The sequence below is a fragment of the Canis aureus genome, chromosome 15, assembly GCF_053574225.1.
Source record: "Canis aureus isolate CA01 chromosome 15, VMU_Caureus_v.1.0, whole genome shotgun sequence".
Lineage (NCBI taxonomy): Eukaryota > Metazoa > Chordata > Mammalia > Carnivora > Canidae > Canis > Canis aureus.
Window position 1 is genome coordinate 30981036 of NC_135625.1, and position 18889 is coordinate 30999924.

Sequence of the window (18889 nt, forward strand, 5' to 3'; positions counted from 1 at the left end):
TAAAAAAAATAAAAATAACATCCTCTGGCCCGCATGCCAGAAACACACTCCCTCTGATTCTTCGGAGTCGGCCCGAACCTCGACGAACCCTTAAGCAACGAGGTGCGCTCCCGGGCCGCGCCCCGACGGGGACCCAGGGGCGCAGCGGGGGCCCGCACCCCACCCGGGAGGCGCCGGGACAGGGCAGAGCCGGCGCCGCCCCGTCCCCCGCCCCCCCCCCCCCGGGCCCGCCCGCCGCGGAGCCGCGCCACGAGCGGGGGCGGAGCGACCTCCGCAGGCCGGCGGCGCCCGGGCCCGCGCCCCTCCCACCGGGCGGCCGCGGTTTCGGTGTCACCCGCCCGCGCGCGGGTTTCGGTGGCGCGGAGGAGGCGGGGGCCGGGGCCGGGCCGGGCCGGGCCGGGCCGGGGCGGCAGGTGCGCGGGGCGCGGGGATGCGGACGCCGGCGGTGATGACGCTGGGCCTGGTGCTCGCGCCCTGCGGGCTGCTGCTCAACCTGACGGCCACGCTGACGCCCGGCTGGCGGCTGGTGAAGGGCTTCGTCGACCAGCCGGTGGACGTGGAGCTGTACCAGGGCCTGTGGGACCTGTGCCGCGAGCAGAGCAGCCGCGAGCGCCAGTGCGGCCAGCCCGACCGCTGGGGCTACCTGGAGGCGGCGCCGGTGCGCGCCGCGCGGGCCCTCATGCTCTCGTCGCTGGCCGCCGCGGCCCTGGGGCTGCTGCTGGCGGCGCTCGGCGTGCGCTGCTGGCGGGAGGAGCCGCGCTCGGCCCTGGCCGGCCTCTCGGGCGTGGCGCTGGGCGCCGCCGGCCTGCTCGGGCTCGCGCCGGTGTCCTGGTACACCCACCGCCTGGCGGACCGCGCCGTCCTGCCCGCCGACGCCAGCCCGGCCACGCTGCACGCCGGCTACAGCCTGGTGCTGGGCTACCTGGGCAGCTGCCTGCTGCTGCTGGGCGGCTCCTCGCTGGCGCTCAGCCTCGCGCCCGTGTGCGCCGAGCTCCGCCGCCGCCGCCGCAAGCAGCCCCCCGGGGCCGCGCGGCGCGGCGGCAGCACCATCGGCAGCATCAGCAGCATCGGCAGCATCAGCACCGTGCACGTCGACTGGCCCGGCCCGCACCTGCCCCGCCGGCCCGGAGCCGGCTTCCCCATGCCGCGCCCGCCGCCCGCCGCCGCCCCGCCGCCCTGCGACTCCGACCTGTAGTCGGACCCCGGACGCGTGCCCGTAACCGCTTTGGAGGCTGATCCCCGCCTGGGGCCACGCGAGGCTGCTCGGACGGGACGCTCGGGTCAGGTTGGCTTTGGGGTTTCCCTCCTGTCGAGTTTAGTTTCCTTCCCCAGAGGGGATGAGGATCCTCGGGGGACGAGCTTCTCATCCTTGAAGCCGGAGGACGTCTGGAAAAAGGGCTCCTTTGTGCACCGTGTGGACGCGATGACCAGAAGTCCAAGTCAGCAGCAGAGGTTCAGAGACCCTTGTAGCACCTGCAGACACTATCCGGAAATGCCACTGAACTTTACACCACCCCCCCGCCACCCCCTGCCACCCCGCTGTATAATTTATTTGCCTGCAAACTCTCAAGAGACCAGTATACTGGCTATGTTTGATTGAAGCTCGTAAAATAAACTTAGAGCCGCACGAATACCAGCAGCTTTTGTGGAGTGACTTGATGGACTCATATTCACATTTCTTCAAGTATACATAGGATTTGCCTCTATCTATTTTTTGTGTGAAAGTCGAGGTCATTGAAGTTTCTCTCCTAGGAGCCAGGTGGGTTTGAACAGACGAACCCTATGCTGCCCTGTGCCTTGGCTACCTCACCCTGGACGTAGAGGACCATAAATAGTTGGTACAGAACGGAACCGTTCACTGCATTGAGTTAAAGAACATGGGCCTAGGGGATCCCTGGGTGGCTCAGCGGTTTAGCGCCTGCTTTTGGCCCAGTGCGCGATCCTGGGGTCCCAGGGTCGAGTCCCACATTGGGCTCCTGGTATGGAGCCTGCTTATCTCTCTGCCTGTGTCTCTGCCTCTCTCTCTCTGTGTCTATCATAAACAACAACAACAAAAATCTTTAAGGAACATGGGCATAGACCTCTTGTTTATAAATAAAAGCTGAACACAGAGTTTCAGTATACACACAAAAGTTTGTGTTTTTTTTTTTTTTTTTTTTTTTTTTTTTGTCTCCAGTACAAACTTTGGGAGCTTAATCATTCGTTGCCAACAATACCCTGGCTGCTTCGGCACTGTTTCTGAAATCTAGCACTTATATCTTTGCCCCCTTTTAGCATAAGATTTGCTAAAAGGAGCCGACGGGCCCCACTTAAATCCCTGACTGCTTTATTTCCAAGTTCCGTGCCGTTTTTCGGCCAAGCCCAGTCTATTGTAGAAAAAGCTAGAAGCTCCAGTTTCCAGCATGAAGTGAGACTAGAAATCGTCTCCTTTTGTAAACGGTGGTGCCGAAAATCACAGGTAGGCAGCTCTGGTCCACGGAGGAGACTAAGTCGCGGGCAGGGCCAGCTCTCATTTCAAGCGGCTGATTTAAGGGCGTCTTTCCCTGCGCTGAATCTCCCCTTTAAAAGCCGACTCAGAGGTAGGAACATTCAGGTCCGTAAGCACTGGCAACAGGGCTGCAGCAGAAGGAACTAAGCAGCACACCCTACTAACTACAGTGGAAGGGATAGGATACTTTCACTTCCCTAGCCGTTAATGCCCGAAATCACCTATTTCTACCTTTTTGCAACCAAACCTTTAAAGTGCAGGTGTATCACCTGGTGATCTCTTTCAAATGCAAATTGTAATGGAACTGGGCTGGAGTGAGGCCAGAAACTGACTTCCTCACTAGCTCCCGGGAGGAGCCCGAGCTCATGTCCCCCCTCCCCCGCCTTGGGGCTGCAAGGCTTTCCTGGGGACCGTGCCTCACTCAAATTACAATCCCATAGGCTGCACAAAATCAGACCTTTGAGAGTTTGCTGCCTGGATGAGATAGGGCACTTGCTCCAGGGAACCGAGAGCCAGAAGGAGAAAAGGCAACACTGCTTTCCCCGCTAACACCTCCGAAAGGCAGGGATTGATTAAGGGTCTGGGAAGTCAGGACCCAGCAGACAACAAAGATACTGAGTTCCTAGCAAGTTACTGAATTTACTGAATCTTGCCTGCATAACAGTTCCAAATATTACTCAGGGAAGCCTGGCTGAAAACAAAACTAGCGTTTTGTTGTTTTCACTTTTCTTCCCTGCCCAATTATTCTCCTGTGGCTTATACTCAAAACCCTTGCCCCCTCCCCCATGACTAAGAATTTGTTGTCAAGAATTAGAGCTCTGTTTTTGCCCTAGCATAACAGAAATGAAACCAAAACTCCCTTTTAAGAAATGCAAACTGGTTTTTGCTAAAAAAAAAAAAAAAAAAAAAAAGTATTCAAGACAGCATGGAAAGGCACTCCTGCATCAGGCTGGGATCTGTTTGGGGCACACGGGTCATTCTGGGGCTACAACAGCACAAAGTGACAATGGCTTTGACACACTCGAGACCCTAGACCATGCTGGAGCTTCAGCAGCCACCGCTGTGGGTGTGAGCTTATCCTGAACCCAATACCGGCTAGCTCGGCGGCCTCCCCACGGGGAGCACATGATGGGGAAGGGCACTGCCGCCAGCCCTCCCCCGCTGCCTTGCACCATCACAGCCTGTTCTTAAGGATCCCAATCACAAAGTAGGTGTCCCTAGTTGATGGGCGAAGTCTTCTCGGGATTGCTCAAACTGTTCCTGCAAGACGAGGAATGTGTGGAAGTGGAGCAGCACCGCATTCCCGCATTCGCAGGGTTCCTGCTCCACCCGTTGGCTGGCCCGGCTCTGATCTAGAAGCCTGTCCTCACTAAGGAGGGCTGAGGCTTTCAGCACCCAAGCTGTTGAGCCCTTGCGGAAGCTGTAGGAGGTGCTGCCAGAGGTGTTCTCCACCCCTCTCCTCTGGGTTGCATGGGTCATCCAACCAGTGGGTGGGAAGACACCTGTCATTTTGTCAGCCCATTTGTGGACACCTTGGAAAACAACCATGGCAGGCTCCGCCTTTGTGGAACCTACGCACTCAAGCATGAGAGCTCCATATAGGGAAAATGATGAATAATAGACCAGGGACCAGGACTGGAGGGAACAAGGGAGGACCTTTTAGGCAAGGTGGTCAGGAAGGAGGTGATGCTTGAGCAGAGAATGGAAAGAATAGAGAGGGGAGCATTCCAGGCCCTGAGAACAGTGATAATGAGTTAGGGACAAATGGGGCTAGGTAGGGGGCCATGAAATCAGTCTCACAAAAATCCCAAAAATGTGGAGATGAAAGAAAACCAGAGCTAAAGCCAGACCACCCTGTCCCAGGTGCCAGAGACGGTTACTTGTGGCCAACAAGAATTACGGGACCCTAAAAAAGGAAATAAGCCATTAAAGATGTTACCCACTCACTATGGTGGTATCAGTAGATATGTTAAAAGGATTTGGGTTCCCTGGTTGGTTCTCAATAAAAGACTCAACCCTACAAGCCTCAGTGACAACCCTGTCAGGACCCCCTCACTCCTGACAGCTTTCTCTGTATCTTTGCTTAATAAACTTCTACCCCTTTACTCACTCTCCTTTGTCCGCGAGATTCATTCTTCGATTCCGTGAGACAAGAACCAAGCTCTCCTGTTTATCGGTAGCACAGCAGGCTTGGCATCAGCATGGTTTGCTTCTGCTTCTCTCTAGAACTGCCTGCCAAGGACAGGAGGAAGCTGGAGGTACCTTTGAGTGAGGCTAGGGAACTCTTGCCCTCTACCCTTTGTCAGGGGAAGAGCTTCTTGAGGTGACAATACAGCTTGGAACAAAGTCTTTTCTAGAATGTCTTCAGAATCAAATATGAACAATTCAATGTGTGACTAACTCATGAGGAACATCCTATCCTACCGTGGTGCAGTAGGGAGAGGCAGAAATTTGAATCCCAGGATGCCTGGGTGGCTCAGCAGTTGGGCATCTGCCTTCGGCCCAGGGCCTGATCCTGGAGGCCCGGGATCAAGTCCCACATCGGGTTCCCTGTGTGGAGCCTGCTTTCTCTCTGCGTATGTCTCTGTGTCTCTCATGAATAAATAAATAAAATATTTTTTTTAAATTAAAAAATTTAAAATAAAGAAATTCAAATCTCTGGGCCCTATCACATCCCTGGAGCTGTGGATCTCGCCCCCATGCCCACCCCATATCTTTGATCTCACCTTCTTAAAATGAAGGCCTGTCAATCATGTCTTTTAAAATCTCAGGACCTTCCTTATGTGTCATCCATTCTCAGCTTAAATTCCATTCATGGCTTGGCCAAGGCCTATGTGTTCACCGCCCCCCACACCCCCTAAATGGTGCTTTTCCCCATCAGCTTCGAGGGGTCATATTTGAACATATCATTCACATGTTCAAATGTGTCATTTTCTCGACGTACTTACCTTATCTCTGAATTTAATATAAGGGCATGATGGTTTCTATGTATTTTTGTAGTCCCAGAGTGGGTATTAACACTTGTTCAGGTCCGGTGAAAAATTTAGTAACTTAAAGTTAGCTCTAAAATCTATTTCCGTGCCCTAAGTATCTCCTTGCCCTAGACACAACTTGTCTTGTACACAGAGAGTCATCTGTGGCCTAAGGGCACCTGCCTACAGGGGTGGGGGAGGGAGTGTTGGGGGGGGGGCATAGGAGCAGCTTCATGAACTGGGTTATAATCTGCTTCTAAAGACCAGTCCAGCACAACCGGTGCCTCTTCTGGTCCCAATGCATCATGGATGAGATTTTCCCCATGTGAGGGGAACAGAGTAAGAGACACCATCATTACTTCAAATAAAAACTTGTGTGAGGCCAGGGAAGGAAAAAGAAAAGACTTGTGCGCAATTCTCAATCTTCTCAATGACCTCCACATGCATTCTTCTCTTTCCTCATTGCACGCAGTAAAATTACAGTTTTTGAATATATAGGTGAGGTTTGGTGGGGTCCAGAGCCAATGGCCATGAAAGAATTCTTGAGACTGTCTTTGGTGCAGCATGGTGGTTTTATTAAAGCACGGGACAAGCCCCGTGGGCAGAAAGAGCTGTTGCTGCTGCTCCCACTGCCCTAGGATTATTAGGAACAGATGATTATATACTTTGGGGTTGGGGGAAGTAAAGATAAAGGAAGTTCCAAAAGGATCTTCATCTACTAAAGAAGACACAGGACACCAGAGGCCTTGCTATTGTCAAACCAAGGTTGGTTTTCCCCCAGCAAGGCATTTAGACAGTTGGGAGCTTCCTGGAGGAAGCTATACCCTGACTGCCTCCAGTATTTGTCAAAGGGCTGCAGGTTATAGGGACATTGAATTTTATCTACGTTTCCCTCTGCCTTTGTTTCGCACATCAAAATGACCCCTTCCAGCACATCTCCATTACACAGGACTGGACACAGGGAAATAAGGACATCTGTCCAAACCAAGGAAAATGCGGACAAGGCTTTTGGGGTGGAGGGTGTGGGGCAGGCAATGCCGACCAGGTGGCCTGGTTCTCTAGTGTTGGTAAGTGGCGAGGCGGGCTTAAAACTGAGGTAAAGACAACTCTACTGCCCTCTGGTCCCACCAGGCTGCCCAACACCTCTGACAGGCAGGTGGGCGCAGCCGTGCTCTTAAACCAGCATGAGGTCCAGGTGCCCAGGGATGGCAGGTGCACTCACAGGTACCCAGCACCTCTGCCATTCACATGGCAAAGGCCCCTGCCACCACTCTCCCTAATCCCCACGGTCATGTCAGTGCCTCCCAAAGAGCTGCCCCTCATCCCAGCATTGAGGGGCATTGTGATTTTAGAATCTGGGGACATGTGCTTCCTGACAGAGTAAACGCCACCCCTCAGGGATTTCAGTTTTCTCATCTGTACAACTGGGAAGGCTGAGTTAGATGCCATCATAGAGCCTTTCTAAATTTGCTATCTTGAGAGAGATACCTAATTCTTGAGAATTAGATGAGGCTGAGAGGAGAGAAGCAAATATGAACAGTGAAGCCTGAGGAAGAGGACTGACTGATCTATAGATTTAGTAACTAGTCTGATGGCAACAAACTCCATGTTCTAGTTCCTGATTTCTCTTTTAACAGATTTTTTTTAAAAATATTTTATTTATTTATTCAGGAGAGACACACAGAGAAAGCCAGAGACATGGGCAGAGAGAGAAGCCTGATGTGGGACTCGATCCCAGGACCCGGGGATCACAACCTGAGCCGAAGGCCAATGCTCAACCACTGAGCCACCCAGGCATTCCACTAACAGACCTTTTTTAACAGACCTTTCAGCAGTTAAAATAGTAGGAACACGGTGCATCCCTCCCATCATCGATGATCTCCCCCATTTATTTCCTAAAAAGAGTATCAAGTGTTTAACCTACTTGCTATAGACTGAAAAGGTCAAGTTTTGCAGAGGGCACTCTCAACCTAAAGCATGAACCAAAAAACTTCTTTTTCTTTTTTTTTCCAAAAAACTTTTCTAAAGCTCCTGTCCCTCCAGAGGAAAACCCAAATCTATTATCGGGTTACAGATGTCAAGTTTCTATAAGGAATTCAAATGTTTACATCTGCTATGGGGTTAGAGCTTCATCTATTTAGGTGGAAAGAAATAAAGAAATTAACACTTAATATAGAGATCATCACAAAGGCGGCTCTTACAGTTAACGTGCCATTGCTACAAACAGGTAAGATTATGAAACTGACATAATAAAGCCAATTTTAGGAGTAGGGGTGGTTAGGCATTGTTAATCTTATAAATGAGTACCTGACATTTAGACTTAAGTCTTTCCTGTGAAATAGTTGTTCAGAGGCGTCTTGTAAATTCTTGAGTTGGGGAAGCAAAACAGGATGTGCCAAACTAGATTCAAGTGGAATGACACTTAGGCACACATTCATAGGAGGCCAAAGATAAGAAAAGACGTAGCTAAGCCCGGGCAAGGAGGTGGAAGGAAGGGGTGCCCACATGATACACAGATTTGGCAGCAGTCAGCAACCCTTTGCCCCAGGAAAAAGAAACGGTGGATGTGTCGGGGGGGGGGCGGTGTCTAACCAAGAAGTGAGGCTTGCAGAGTAGCAGGGGGGGGCCGGAGTAACGTTCTGGCGGACAGACTGCGGAAGTAGGAAGTAGACAGAGCTGGCCAGAACTCCAGCCTGGGAAGTCTCAGGTCTGAAGGAGGTGAAGGCGATAGCTCAAGATGTCCAAAGTGGTATCGCTGCTGCACATCATTCGTGTATGTTTTCAAGCCAGACTCTTGTGTCTTTTTTACTCACTTCTCCTCAGATAGGGGTAGAGCCTTGCCAAGAGCCAACATGGCAGGGAGATGGCTCTTGGGAGAGGTGGCAAGAGAAACCTAAGAGTCACTCTGTGGAGGTGAGGTGTCTCAGGCACTTGGGTGCTGAACTGGTTTCTCTCAAATATAGCTAAGCACTTGGGGAAACGTAATGCTGCTCTGTGTGTCTCCCAGCCTCAGGAAGGGCAGAGCTCCCAGCATTTGTTTTTCCGGTCAAGTTGATCTGTATTTGGGAATGTTTATACTTGACTGCACGGCAGAGTTGATTTTATGTACCATACCCACATTAATAAGCCTAGGACTTCTTGTGACCCTTGGTAGCCTACCAAAATCATCCTGCAAGAAGCTAAATATGAATAGCTTAGAAAAAAAAAAAATCCAAGCAAGGAAAGACTTCCAAGTCAAGTCGCGATTATAATTCGGACTAGGGTTCTCAGCCTCTGGTACTAGGCACTAAGCAGTGCACAGGCATTTTTGTATTTTCATGCGATGCTCTATTGACCTGATGTGTGTTCTGTTAATCCCCTTGTTATCGTTGGGGAAATAGTTTTGTGATTAAGTGTTCTGCCAAAGGTTGCTGCTGAATTTTAGACAACACTCCTGTTACCTGTGTCCCATCACAGATTTAGTGCCCTTGGTCCTTACGTAAGGGTGAAGGAAGATGTACTCTGCAGGGTCAAAGGGAATCTGGAATCTAAGTAGTATCTGCATGTTTCCCCAGCAGGCAAGAGCTCTTTGAGATGAACCCCAGTCCACACTTGTAACTCTGTGTTGAGGCCCCCAGCGTCTACCCACTTTACTTCAAGTCTTAAACCATATGTCTGCGTTTCTACATCTGTAAAGTAGATTGACCTATACAGTTGATCCTTGGGCAAACAGCGGTTGGGGCGCCCACCCACGGCAGTAGAAAATCCACATATAACTTGACTCCCTCCAAACTTAACAGCCTACTATTGCCCAGAAGCCTTACCTGTAACAGTCTGTTAACACGTATTTTGCATGCTATACGTATTATGTGCTGTATTCTGACCATAAAGTAAGCTAGAGGCAAGAAAATATTACCAAGAAAATCATGAGAGAATACATTCACAGTATTGTGTGTACTGCTTGAAAAAACCTGCATATAAGTGGATCCGTGCAGTTCAAACCTGTGTTGTTCGAGGGTCAACTGTACTTAGCTTTAGAATCAAATGAGAGCATAAGAAAAACACCATTTTTATAGATTTTCAACAAAAGTGACTACTTTTGCAGTACTATTGCAGTAGTTTTGACTACTTTGCAGTAAAATGTATCTGAGAGGGAGTGATAAAGAATACTGGAATACTTGTTACATGGCAGAAACGTGACCTTTACCTAAAAGGTAAAGATTTAAGAGCGATCTTTCCCTTTTGTAAGATGGAGAAGCCCATTCAGAGCAGAAGCCCGTTCAGAGCAATTAAATACACCTCAGAGTAAGTGACAAAGCCAAGATTCAAGTCCAGAACCTCAGACTAGCACTGGGCCAGGCACGCTGGGATCAGAAAGTTTCTGTAGCTAAACCAGAACCTGAATCACATGGAGCTTGGCCTGAAATCTGACCCCACCTGCAAATATTCGGTCTTCCAACACCTACTACCAAAACCAGATGACCTCAGCCAATTTCAAAAGCAGTTATTTTAATAAGTTACCATTTCAGCACACAGTTACAGTAAGTTACAGATGTTAAAACAGTACACAATGCAACGTATAAACAATTTTTATTGAGATGTTTCAGCTCTCTTTTTATCATAAGGTTAGTCGGTTTGTAAAGAAGTTAACAGTTCCTGTAGGAAAAGAGACTCGAAATCAGAGAATATACACTAACATAGTTGTTTTTTTTCTAAGATTTTATTTTTTAAGTAACCTCTACACCCAACGTGGGGCAAGAACTCACAACCCTGAGATCAAGAGTCGCATGCTCCAGTGACTGAGCCAGCCAGGTGCCCCTTGATATAGATATAGATATGTTTTAAAATATTTATTTGTTTATTTTTTTTATGTAAGCTCTATGTTCAGTGTGGGCCTTGAAGTTATTAGGCCCTGAGATCAGGAATCATATGCTTTACTGACTGAGCCAGGTACCCCTGAATACACACTACGTTAAAACAAAACACAGAGGTAGTTGAGTGAAGGGGAGATTAGGAGAGATCACAGGGGGGCATAATTTTAGGGGTAACTCCAACTAACTCTAATAACATCCCACCCCACCATGGAACTGAGCCCCTTGTGGAAGTTCACCAAAATCTGAATGTCTTGATTACCCCACTTCATGCACATTTCACTTTGGTTGGAACTAGAGACCGGAGACTAAAGATAAACAAGTCACTGAACATTAGTTTAAAACACATAATAGCATCATTCACCCAACACAAAAAGCTCTGTGAGTTAACACTGCCTACTGTCACCCAGCTCAGACTTTTCAGAAGGGGCATTCTTTGGCTGTATCTCACAATCTGTTCTCCTCAAAGACCCTTCCCAGGCATACCTGCTCATCATAGGCTTCGTTGACAAAAGTCTCACTATTCATTAGATTCTCCTCTTCTTGGCCATTTTCTTCACGGCGGGTCAAATTTCTCGATGCCGCTGCACGATTTCTAAGAATCAAAGAAACAAGAGTCAAAAGAGTTGTTCCTAGGGGCTGACGCTGGGATGGGTCTATACTTAGAAAGGGCCAACTCATATCCTATCAAAGGCCATTGCTATGGGAATTGTGTTCTGTCTTTTGGATGAATCAAATGACCTAGAATGGGTGATACCGGAGTCAATTATGATTTGTTACTAGGCATTCACTTAACCTCTGAAGTAGTACATCTTTTCAACTGGGGGACACTATTAATTGGTGTCAAGGAGAACGGAATCCAAGGACAAGTTAGTGGTGATTGGATGCCGGTGAGCTAAGGAAGTCCATCTTAACGTTAGTAAAGCTATTGACCAGTGCTCGTTGGCTTGGGCCAAGCTACACCATTTCTCCCGGGCTTTTCTTCAGTCTGTGAGTGCTGGCTTGATAGAGATTAACTTTTAAAACTTTCCTTCTCTATTTCTTGGTACATAGGCTGCCTATTGGCCCTCCCCCAGCACAGAGTGGACGGACCCTCCCCAGCATGCGTAACCTAGTGTCCTCAGTTACTGTCACTTCCTGTACTAAAGCCGATTTTGTCATCATCCCTACTCTAAGCCAACATTTTGCTATTTTTGTGTGTTTCTTAATATTCTCTTGCTCTTAGGCAAAACAATGTGCTTTCTTTAAATCTTCCCTGAGTGTATTTCACCTCCTGCTATGGGCTGAGTTATATCCCCTCCCAGTCAGTATGTTGAAATCCTAATTCCCAGTATCTCAGAGTGTAACCATCTTTGAAGACAGTCTTTAAAGAGGTATTTATGTTCAAATGAGCTCGTCAATCTGGGCCCCAATCCAAAAGGACTGCTGTCCTTATAAGAAGAGACGAGGACATAGACATGGACAGAGGGAAGACCAGTGAAGACACAGGGAGGTAAGTCTGCATCTATAATTCAAGGAGACACCAATCCCACAGACACACTAATCTCAGTCTTGCAGCCTCCAGAACTAAAAAAATGAAATCTGTTGTTTAAGACACCCAGTCTGTGGTATTCGTTGTAGCAGCCCTGGCAAACTAACATGCCTCTGAGTTTCTCCTGCAGTTCTTGGCACAAACTTGGCCTCATTGGTAAAGAATCTCATCACTTCACCCCTGAGATTGTGCCACTGGTTGCTGCCAAGGCAGCTCTCACCTGCGCAAATGCCTCCTATCCCTTACAATATCGTGTGCCCCCAGGTCTCAAAGAGGTGACCTCTGTTGTCCCTCCAGGTCATCCAACAAGTAAGCAGGCTGCTTATTCACCTAGATCCTTCCCTGGAGGACAAGTTCCTAGGGTAGAGGGATAACTCCAACCCCACTAATCCTATAAGCCTTCTTTGGAATGAACTCTACCATGAGGACATTAAGAGCTGCTCACCTTTTTAATTTGTGTGCTCTTCTGAAATAGACAAATGCTCCCAGAGCTACTAGAACAACTGATAAGACAACGGTTAAGCTGAGGGCTATGTAGCCAGGTGCAGGTCCACGTGCTGGCTCTTCACAGAACTCTCCACTGTATCCCATCAGGCAGCGGCACCTTCTTAGCCCTCCTACCATGGTACAGATTCCCCTCCCATTACAGAAATCTGTGCTACACGGCAGATGTTTTGCCTTCTGTGGGTCCTTGGGCTGAACAAGCTCGCCTTTTTCCTTGGTTTCGGAGATCTTGCTTTCTCTAGCAGAAATTGGAGGGATTAGTGTTTTCCCAACAGGATAATTCACCCCTTCTAGACTCGGATATCTGGCCTTGGTGGACTTGGTAGCTCGGAGAGGTAGAGAGGCTTCTGGATTCAACCTTTTTCCAGCCTCTGCATTTTTAGATGTTGGTGTTGAATGGGTTTTATCTGGATAGATACCTACAAAAACAGATATGGGTATATCCCCGTATTTGTCAGTTAAACGATTTCAGAAGAACAAGAATTCTAGAAGACTCATCTTCTAGATGAGTTTGAATTTATGAAATCATCAAATCATTACCATTACCTCTTGGCTGACCAAAAAACTATTAAAAACATATAAAAAGCTGCATATTCTAAAGCACTTAAAATGTTTGGTTTCAGGACAGTCTATCATACCAATCTATAATCTATTTTTAAATGATGGTATGCCCAGGTTTAGCCATGCACATTCTCTCAGTTACAAAAATATTTTTTTCTATTAACAACAGTATGGTAGATCTAAATGGTAAATATCCAGAAAGATTTTTAAGATGTAAGTTTATGTGTAAATATGAATTTGTGTGTGTGTGTGTGTGTCCAAGTAAAGTGTTGGTTTAGCAAGATCTACAAGCTGTAAATCTTGGACCAGATTTGGTAGCAGAAGTGGGCAGGAGGGTGCTTCTAACCAACAACCTGTAAGTTCAGTTTGCCTGTAAGACATTTCACCCTATCCCCCATCGTTGTTGGCACAAGCATCATTCTGTATATAAATACTAAAGACCAAACTAAGGGGAGGAAAGGTAGCCATGTTAGCAATAAAACCACCTACTGCCTCTGCCTCAGGTTGGTGTTACAGGAGTGTTTCCACTCCTGGGCAGTTTAAGGTCCCTGACAAGTGGGTATTTCCAGAGGAAGCCAGACTAGCTTTTCATACCCAGTACCACCCCCTCCAAAAAAGTTTCATGTACAAGCCAGGGAGAAATACTTATTGAGAAGTAGAGCCAACTCTTGGTCATCAGGATGGGAGAACCAGTGACGGTCGGTTAGGCTTCTGGTTTAATTCTAACACGAGATGGTGAAGGTGACACATTTCTTGCTCACTGGCCTGCCTCCTACAGTCACCGTAACATGAGGTTTTTGAGAAAACATCCTCATCCATGAGAACATAGAATCAACCATGGGGAATCAAAATCTATTAACTTTCCTATTTAAGATGAAGTCATTCGGGGTAACAAGTGGCATTCCAACTCATCAGCTTTGAGGATGATAAGGATTTAAATTCAGAAATTGATAAGAACTCTTCACTGTTAAGATGCCTTTCCCACTTTGTTTTCTTAATAGTTACAAGCTTCAGTGCTGAGCTCACCATTTCTTCAGCTCTACAGCTTCCACGACTTGGATACCACTAGAGCCAAAGCTGTAGGATGTGAAGATGGTGACTGATATCCCCATTGCTCAGCTGACTCACCATGAAAACAGCTTTCCATGAAGGCAGGATTTGGCAGCAGCATCTCTGTAACCACTAGCTCCCAGCTAGCATTTAAGAAGTAACCTGACAGTGGTATACTCTAACATGGCAGCTTTATTCACATGCTCTTGGATTTCTCAACTCTTTGAGGGAGAAAGTACTATTTCCACATTTAAAAAGGGGAACCAAACCAACACAGGTTAAATCATTTACCCAACCTCTTCCTCCTGGCTCTGCTCACTGTGTGGTCAATTTAAATGGACAGAATCAAATCTAGGTTAAATGAGTGCTCTTCCAGAAAACACAAACTCTTGAGCCCTTTGGAGCTATCGTATGGCCTATTCTAAAACTGAATCAGAGGACACATTAGCTTTCCAGAAGATGTGCACATAATCTATACCCAATTGCCCATAGTTAGAAGTTTTATACTGTTCAGTTTAAAAGTGCCAGCAATAACAAAGCAATGATTTGGAGGATAAAAGCATGAGGAATACTATAGAATTAGATATTAAGAATCAGATTGAGATATTAATTAAGAACTATTTTATTAAATAGTCAAAGTATGTCATGTACAGTGATGAACAGTAGGGTCTTGGATAGGAGTTACTCACAGCTCATCTCATCAGATCCATCCGGACAGTCAGCATGACCATCACAAACTTGCTCCATGGAAATGCACTTCTGACCATCCTTACAGGACTGGGACAGCTCAGAGCACAGGACAGCTTCAACACATTTGCTTATGTTAGCCAAGGAGTACCCACTGGGGCATTTACAAGTCAGTCCTTCAGGGTTTGGTAAACACATATGGCTGCAGCCACCATTGTCTTTCGAGCAACTGTTACTACCTGTGGATTCCCCCCACCAAAAACAAAAACAAAAACAAAAACAAAAACAAAAACAAAAACCACACACATTGATTTAGATGGTTTCAGAAGGATCTTCTGCAGACATTCTACAAACAGACTATCAGAGTTATGGGACCTAGATTTTTTTTTTTCCCAGCGTGGATGGTTTTTCAGTTTAACTCCCTTTAGTCAACCAGGTACCAAATGATTAGTGATTTTTCTTCATGGGTAAGGATGGCTTTGGAAGGCTAGGCATTCAGACAAGGGACCAGCTTCATAAAAATTGAGCTGAACTCTGGCTCATCCAAGACTCCATTGGGAGTTCTCCTTTCCCCATGGTGTAAGCCAAGCACCCAGCATCAAAACTAGAAGAGCCTCAGAAATAAAGCTCTCTTTTGATGAAAATATGAAGGCTATGGTATCTATTATCCCTATGAACTGAGTAGAAGGTCATCCACTGATAGCTAACCATGGTTCTGTAAGGCTTCGATCTCAACCTTTACCTTTTAGTAAGGTTTTATTTTAAGATATTCCAGGAATTGTGGAATAGCTATCTATATACCATAGATAAACCTTCCCAGGAGACCCTCCTTCTGCTTCTCAGAACCAAGCCACAGATTATCATCACATGGGTGATCACTAATCACACTGAAGAATTCTAAAAAGGTTCTCTCATGGGATGCCTGGGTGGCTCAGTGGTCGAGCATCTGCTTTTGGCTCAGGGCGTAATCCCAGAATCCCAGGATCGAGTCCCACATCAGGCTTCCTGCTTGGAGCCTGCTTCTTCCTCTGCCTATGTCTCTGCCTCTCTCTCTCTCTCTCTGTGTGTGTCTTTCATGAATAAATAAAATCTTAAAAATAAATAAATAAAATAAAATAAAATAAAAATATTCTCTCCACAAAGCCAAGACTTCAGAAGTTTAAGCACAACTAACACTTGTTTATAAAGTTCAGCTTTCCAAAATAAAGCAATGGAGTAGCATTCACATAAGACCAATATATTCAACATAAATAGTGCTAAGACCAAGATGCTCAACATGCATGGTAGTGGTAGATATGCTTAATTATTTGAACTCACATTGTTGGTGTTCATGTCAACTAGGAAAAGACTTTCTCTCTTTCTACTTTAACCAAATCCATCATCACTCTACTCAAACACTGGAGCAAAACACATGGGCACTCCCAAGTTGGTATTTCAAGGATTAGTTAACAACACAAGTAGATGTAAGTGATGATAAGTAGAATAAAGGCTAGTTCCACCATGGAGCTAAAAGATGATTTCGATTATACCACAGTTATAATTGTGTCTACAAAAGAAATTAAAATAGGGTCCAAGTATACCAAAACCCCATCCAATATATTTACCACTCTTTTGTCTCCTAGAAAAGTAATAGGACTAGTTATATACCAGAACTATGATATATATAATTGCATAAAGACAAGAGAGTTATGGAGATCTATAAGAATTTGCCAGAGAAATATTTTATCAGGAAAAACAAAGCAATTTCAAGGGGATATTGCAGGATAGGGAATCCCTTTCATGGGGAAATTCAGCAGGCTTCAGTGTTGCCATAATCAATGAAAAGTAGCTTACCCTGTTGACTAAGTCTACTATAAACTTTTAAATCCACAATCTTCTGGTCTATTTGGAACCACTGGTTTTCTGAAAGTTCTGCCCTGCTGTACCAAACCTTAATGGTTTGGGCTGAAACAAAAACCAGTAAATGATCATTAAGACAAGCAAAATTTAAATTTTTAAGAAAAGCAAATTTTAAGATAACTTCCTGTGCAAAGAAAATTGCTCAGTATGAAAACTGTCACCCATCTGCATAAATTCCAGTTGAATATTAGGAGCTTTACAGAAGAGACATGTTTTTTTCTAAGTCTTTTTTTTTTTTTTTTTTTTCTGAGAAGAAATTTCAAGACAAATAAAAGTAGTTCTATGCCTTCCTCCAAAATAAAGTCAGGTGTAAATTATGTTGAGCACATTCATATATGTCCAAATATACAAGGATAGATAATTAGGATATGAGACACTTAGATATAGTCCATGCAAATGATGGGTAGTGATTTTAAACATTGTTCTATAATATATCTGAAAATGGCTTTTTGCAGTAAGTGTTACCAGGGGATCTTAAAACAGATAGCAAAGTTCTTACCACATACCAAATAAATTAGCATCTCTGTTGGTAGGATCTGACAACCTGTTTTTGCAATTGTGATGTGGCCAGCCCAAATGGTCAATGGACCAACATTTGAAAATATTAAAGAGACAGATTTTAAATGGCATTTTCCAGTTTTACCAATTCTAGACTCTAGCCAGAAACAGCATACTGGAATACTGTAGCTTAGGAAAATCTCTTTAAAACTAGAAATACCTTGTAAGTATAGAATATTCTGTAATTCACCTGGTACTTTCATGTGTATGGAGCCAAGTGAGACAGGTACTGCCCTCATTTTATAGGTAAGGTGTTATAGCTACTAACCGACAGAGCAATTATACTACTTGGTTCCAATTCCTGGCCCAATTCTCTCTGGACTATATCACACTGTCCTCTAAAGCAAAGAACCTCAGATGAAAGCCAGAAATCTCAGGCAGAACAGGACTAAGCATATTTATATATAAAGAATAACCAAATAAGTAAAAGCTTCCCCAAGTCATAGATTTCCTGTTACACATACATGCTAGATTAGGGAAGTTGTTTAATTATTCTTCCAGAAGAAAGACTCTGCCAAAGATCAGTGGTAGGCATTAGTAGATTCACTTTAGAGACACACAAGTAAATTCAGATCACAAAGACAATCATGTTGAATAAGACCTACCATCATCATCCATTGTCGTCCAGAACATCATGCCTTGGCCAAATGTAAAGAGGTTAAGGCCCTCAATTCCTCTGCGGTCTACTCTGTATCTAGAGCCATCTTGTTGAATGCTCTCTATGAGTCCTCTCCCTAGAAAGAGAGGCTAAGTTAATTTCACTTGGCCTAAACAGCTCTACTCCATCCTGTAGTTCTTTGTGTCTTGTCTGCCAACCCCCTCCAGTAGGACATTGTGTAGCACACATTTTCTGAAGGACTGTTCTTCATTCACTCTAACAGTGATACACCAAGATTTGTTCATGCCCGTTTGTTAAGTTCTCGATTTTATTCCTTCACAAAGGACAACAGATGACTCTGCGGGCTATTCCATTCTACTCAGAATGATGAATCATTGTGTTTGTTTGGCAGGTGGTGCAGAATATGTAAACTCAGAACTAAAAGCTATTTGAAGTCATGGCTAAAGACCAGAAAGCAGAACATCAGTATTTCACTGGGGGCCAAAGTCCTTCAGACTCACGTTTATGGTATAGGTTATAATTACTTACCAGTATCAGCCCAGTAAACTCGGGTTCCTGAATCTGAAAAAGTCAGGCCCTCAGGGACCTGGGATCTCTGCCACAGCACCTTCCTTCTGCTGCCGTCCATGGAGGCACATTCAATGCTGGACCCACGCCTACTATCATCCTGGGAACCCAGGTCCACAAAGCACATGACTGCAGAGGGTGGATGGAGTACAACTGAGGTGGGGTGGTAGAGATTTTCACTGAACAGGACAGTGGGATATTGGCCTTTCGAGGAAGCAACATTGATGTGAGGATTCTCACTGTCAATCCAATATATGTTTCCACTCAACCAGTCCACAGCAAGGTCAATCACTGTTCCCTCCACAGATAAGATTTTCCTCCAAGAGAGACTTCCAGATTCTTTGAGCCTTAGGAGCCTGATATCACGATTACCCAACTCTGAAAGGTAGAGAGCCTTTTCCTGGACTATGTAGTCCAGGGATGCAAGCTGGTTCACATTGGTAAAAGGAAGTATCCTATGTTCTGGTAAAGTTGGTTGTCCTAGTAAAGCTTCTAGATTTTTCAGATAAATCTATGGGAAAAAAATTAGGTGGATGGCACCAGCTGAATCTAGTGTCATTCCACATCTTGATTTTGCATTAACGTTAAAATACTTAGAATATA

At 45.9% G+C, this 18889-nt stretch overlaps 2 protein-coding genes across 3 annotated transcripts in view; one reads left to right on the forward strand and one right to left on the reverse strand.

Annotated features, from left to right (window-relative positions):
- Positions 1-390: 390 nt before the first annotated feature.
- Positions 391-2132, forward strand: CLDN23 (claudin 23). The gene has a single exon (XM_077848415.1). It carries the CDS (start codon positions 431-433, stop codon positions 1193-1195), a length of 765 nt encoding a protein of 254 aa, XP_077704541.1. The 5' UTR covers positions 391-430; the 3' UTR covers positions 1196-2132.
- A 7799-nt stretch (positions 2133-9931) lies between these two features.
- The window catches only part of LOC144284448 (low-density lipoprotein receptor-related protein 2-like), a 43522-nt gene continuing 34564 nt past the window's right edge, over positions 9932-18889 (reverse strand). The window contains exons 27-33 of one of the 2 annotated variants that reach the window (XM_077848987.1): positions 18248-18797; positions 17706-17834; positions 16477-16587; positions 14646-14882; positions 12287-12764; positions 10797-10905; positions 9932-10095 (exon numbers count right to left, since the gene is read on the reverse strand). In XM_077848987.1, the coding sequence (XP_077705113.1) occupies positions 10066-10095; positions 10797-10905; positions 12287-12764; positions 14646-14882; positions 16477-16587; positions 17706-17834; positions 18248-18797 (1644 nt within the window). In that variant the 3' untranslated portion in view covers positions 9932-10065. Of the gene's footprint in view, positions 10906-12286; positions 12765-14645; positions 14883-16476; positions 16588-17705; positions 17835-18247; positions 18798-18889 lie in introns of both variants that reach the window. The other variant, XM_077848986.1, reaches the window with a different exon arrangement.

What these genes read in the sequence shown, in the direction of transcription:
- CLDN23 (XM_077848415.1), top strand. Translation starts at nt 431, where the DNA reads ATGCGGACGCCGGCGGTGATGACGCTGGGCCTGGTGCTCGCGCCCTGC.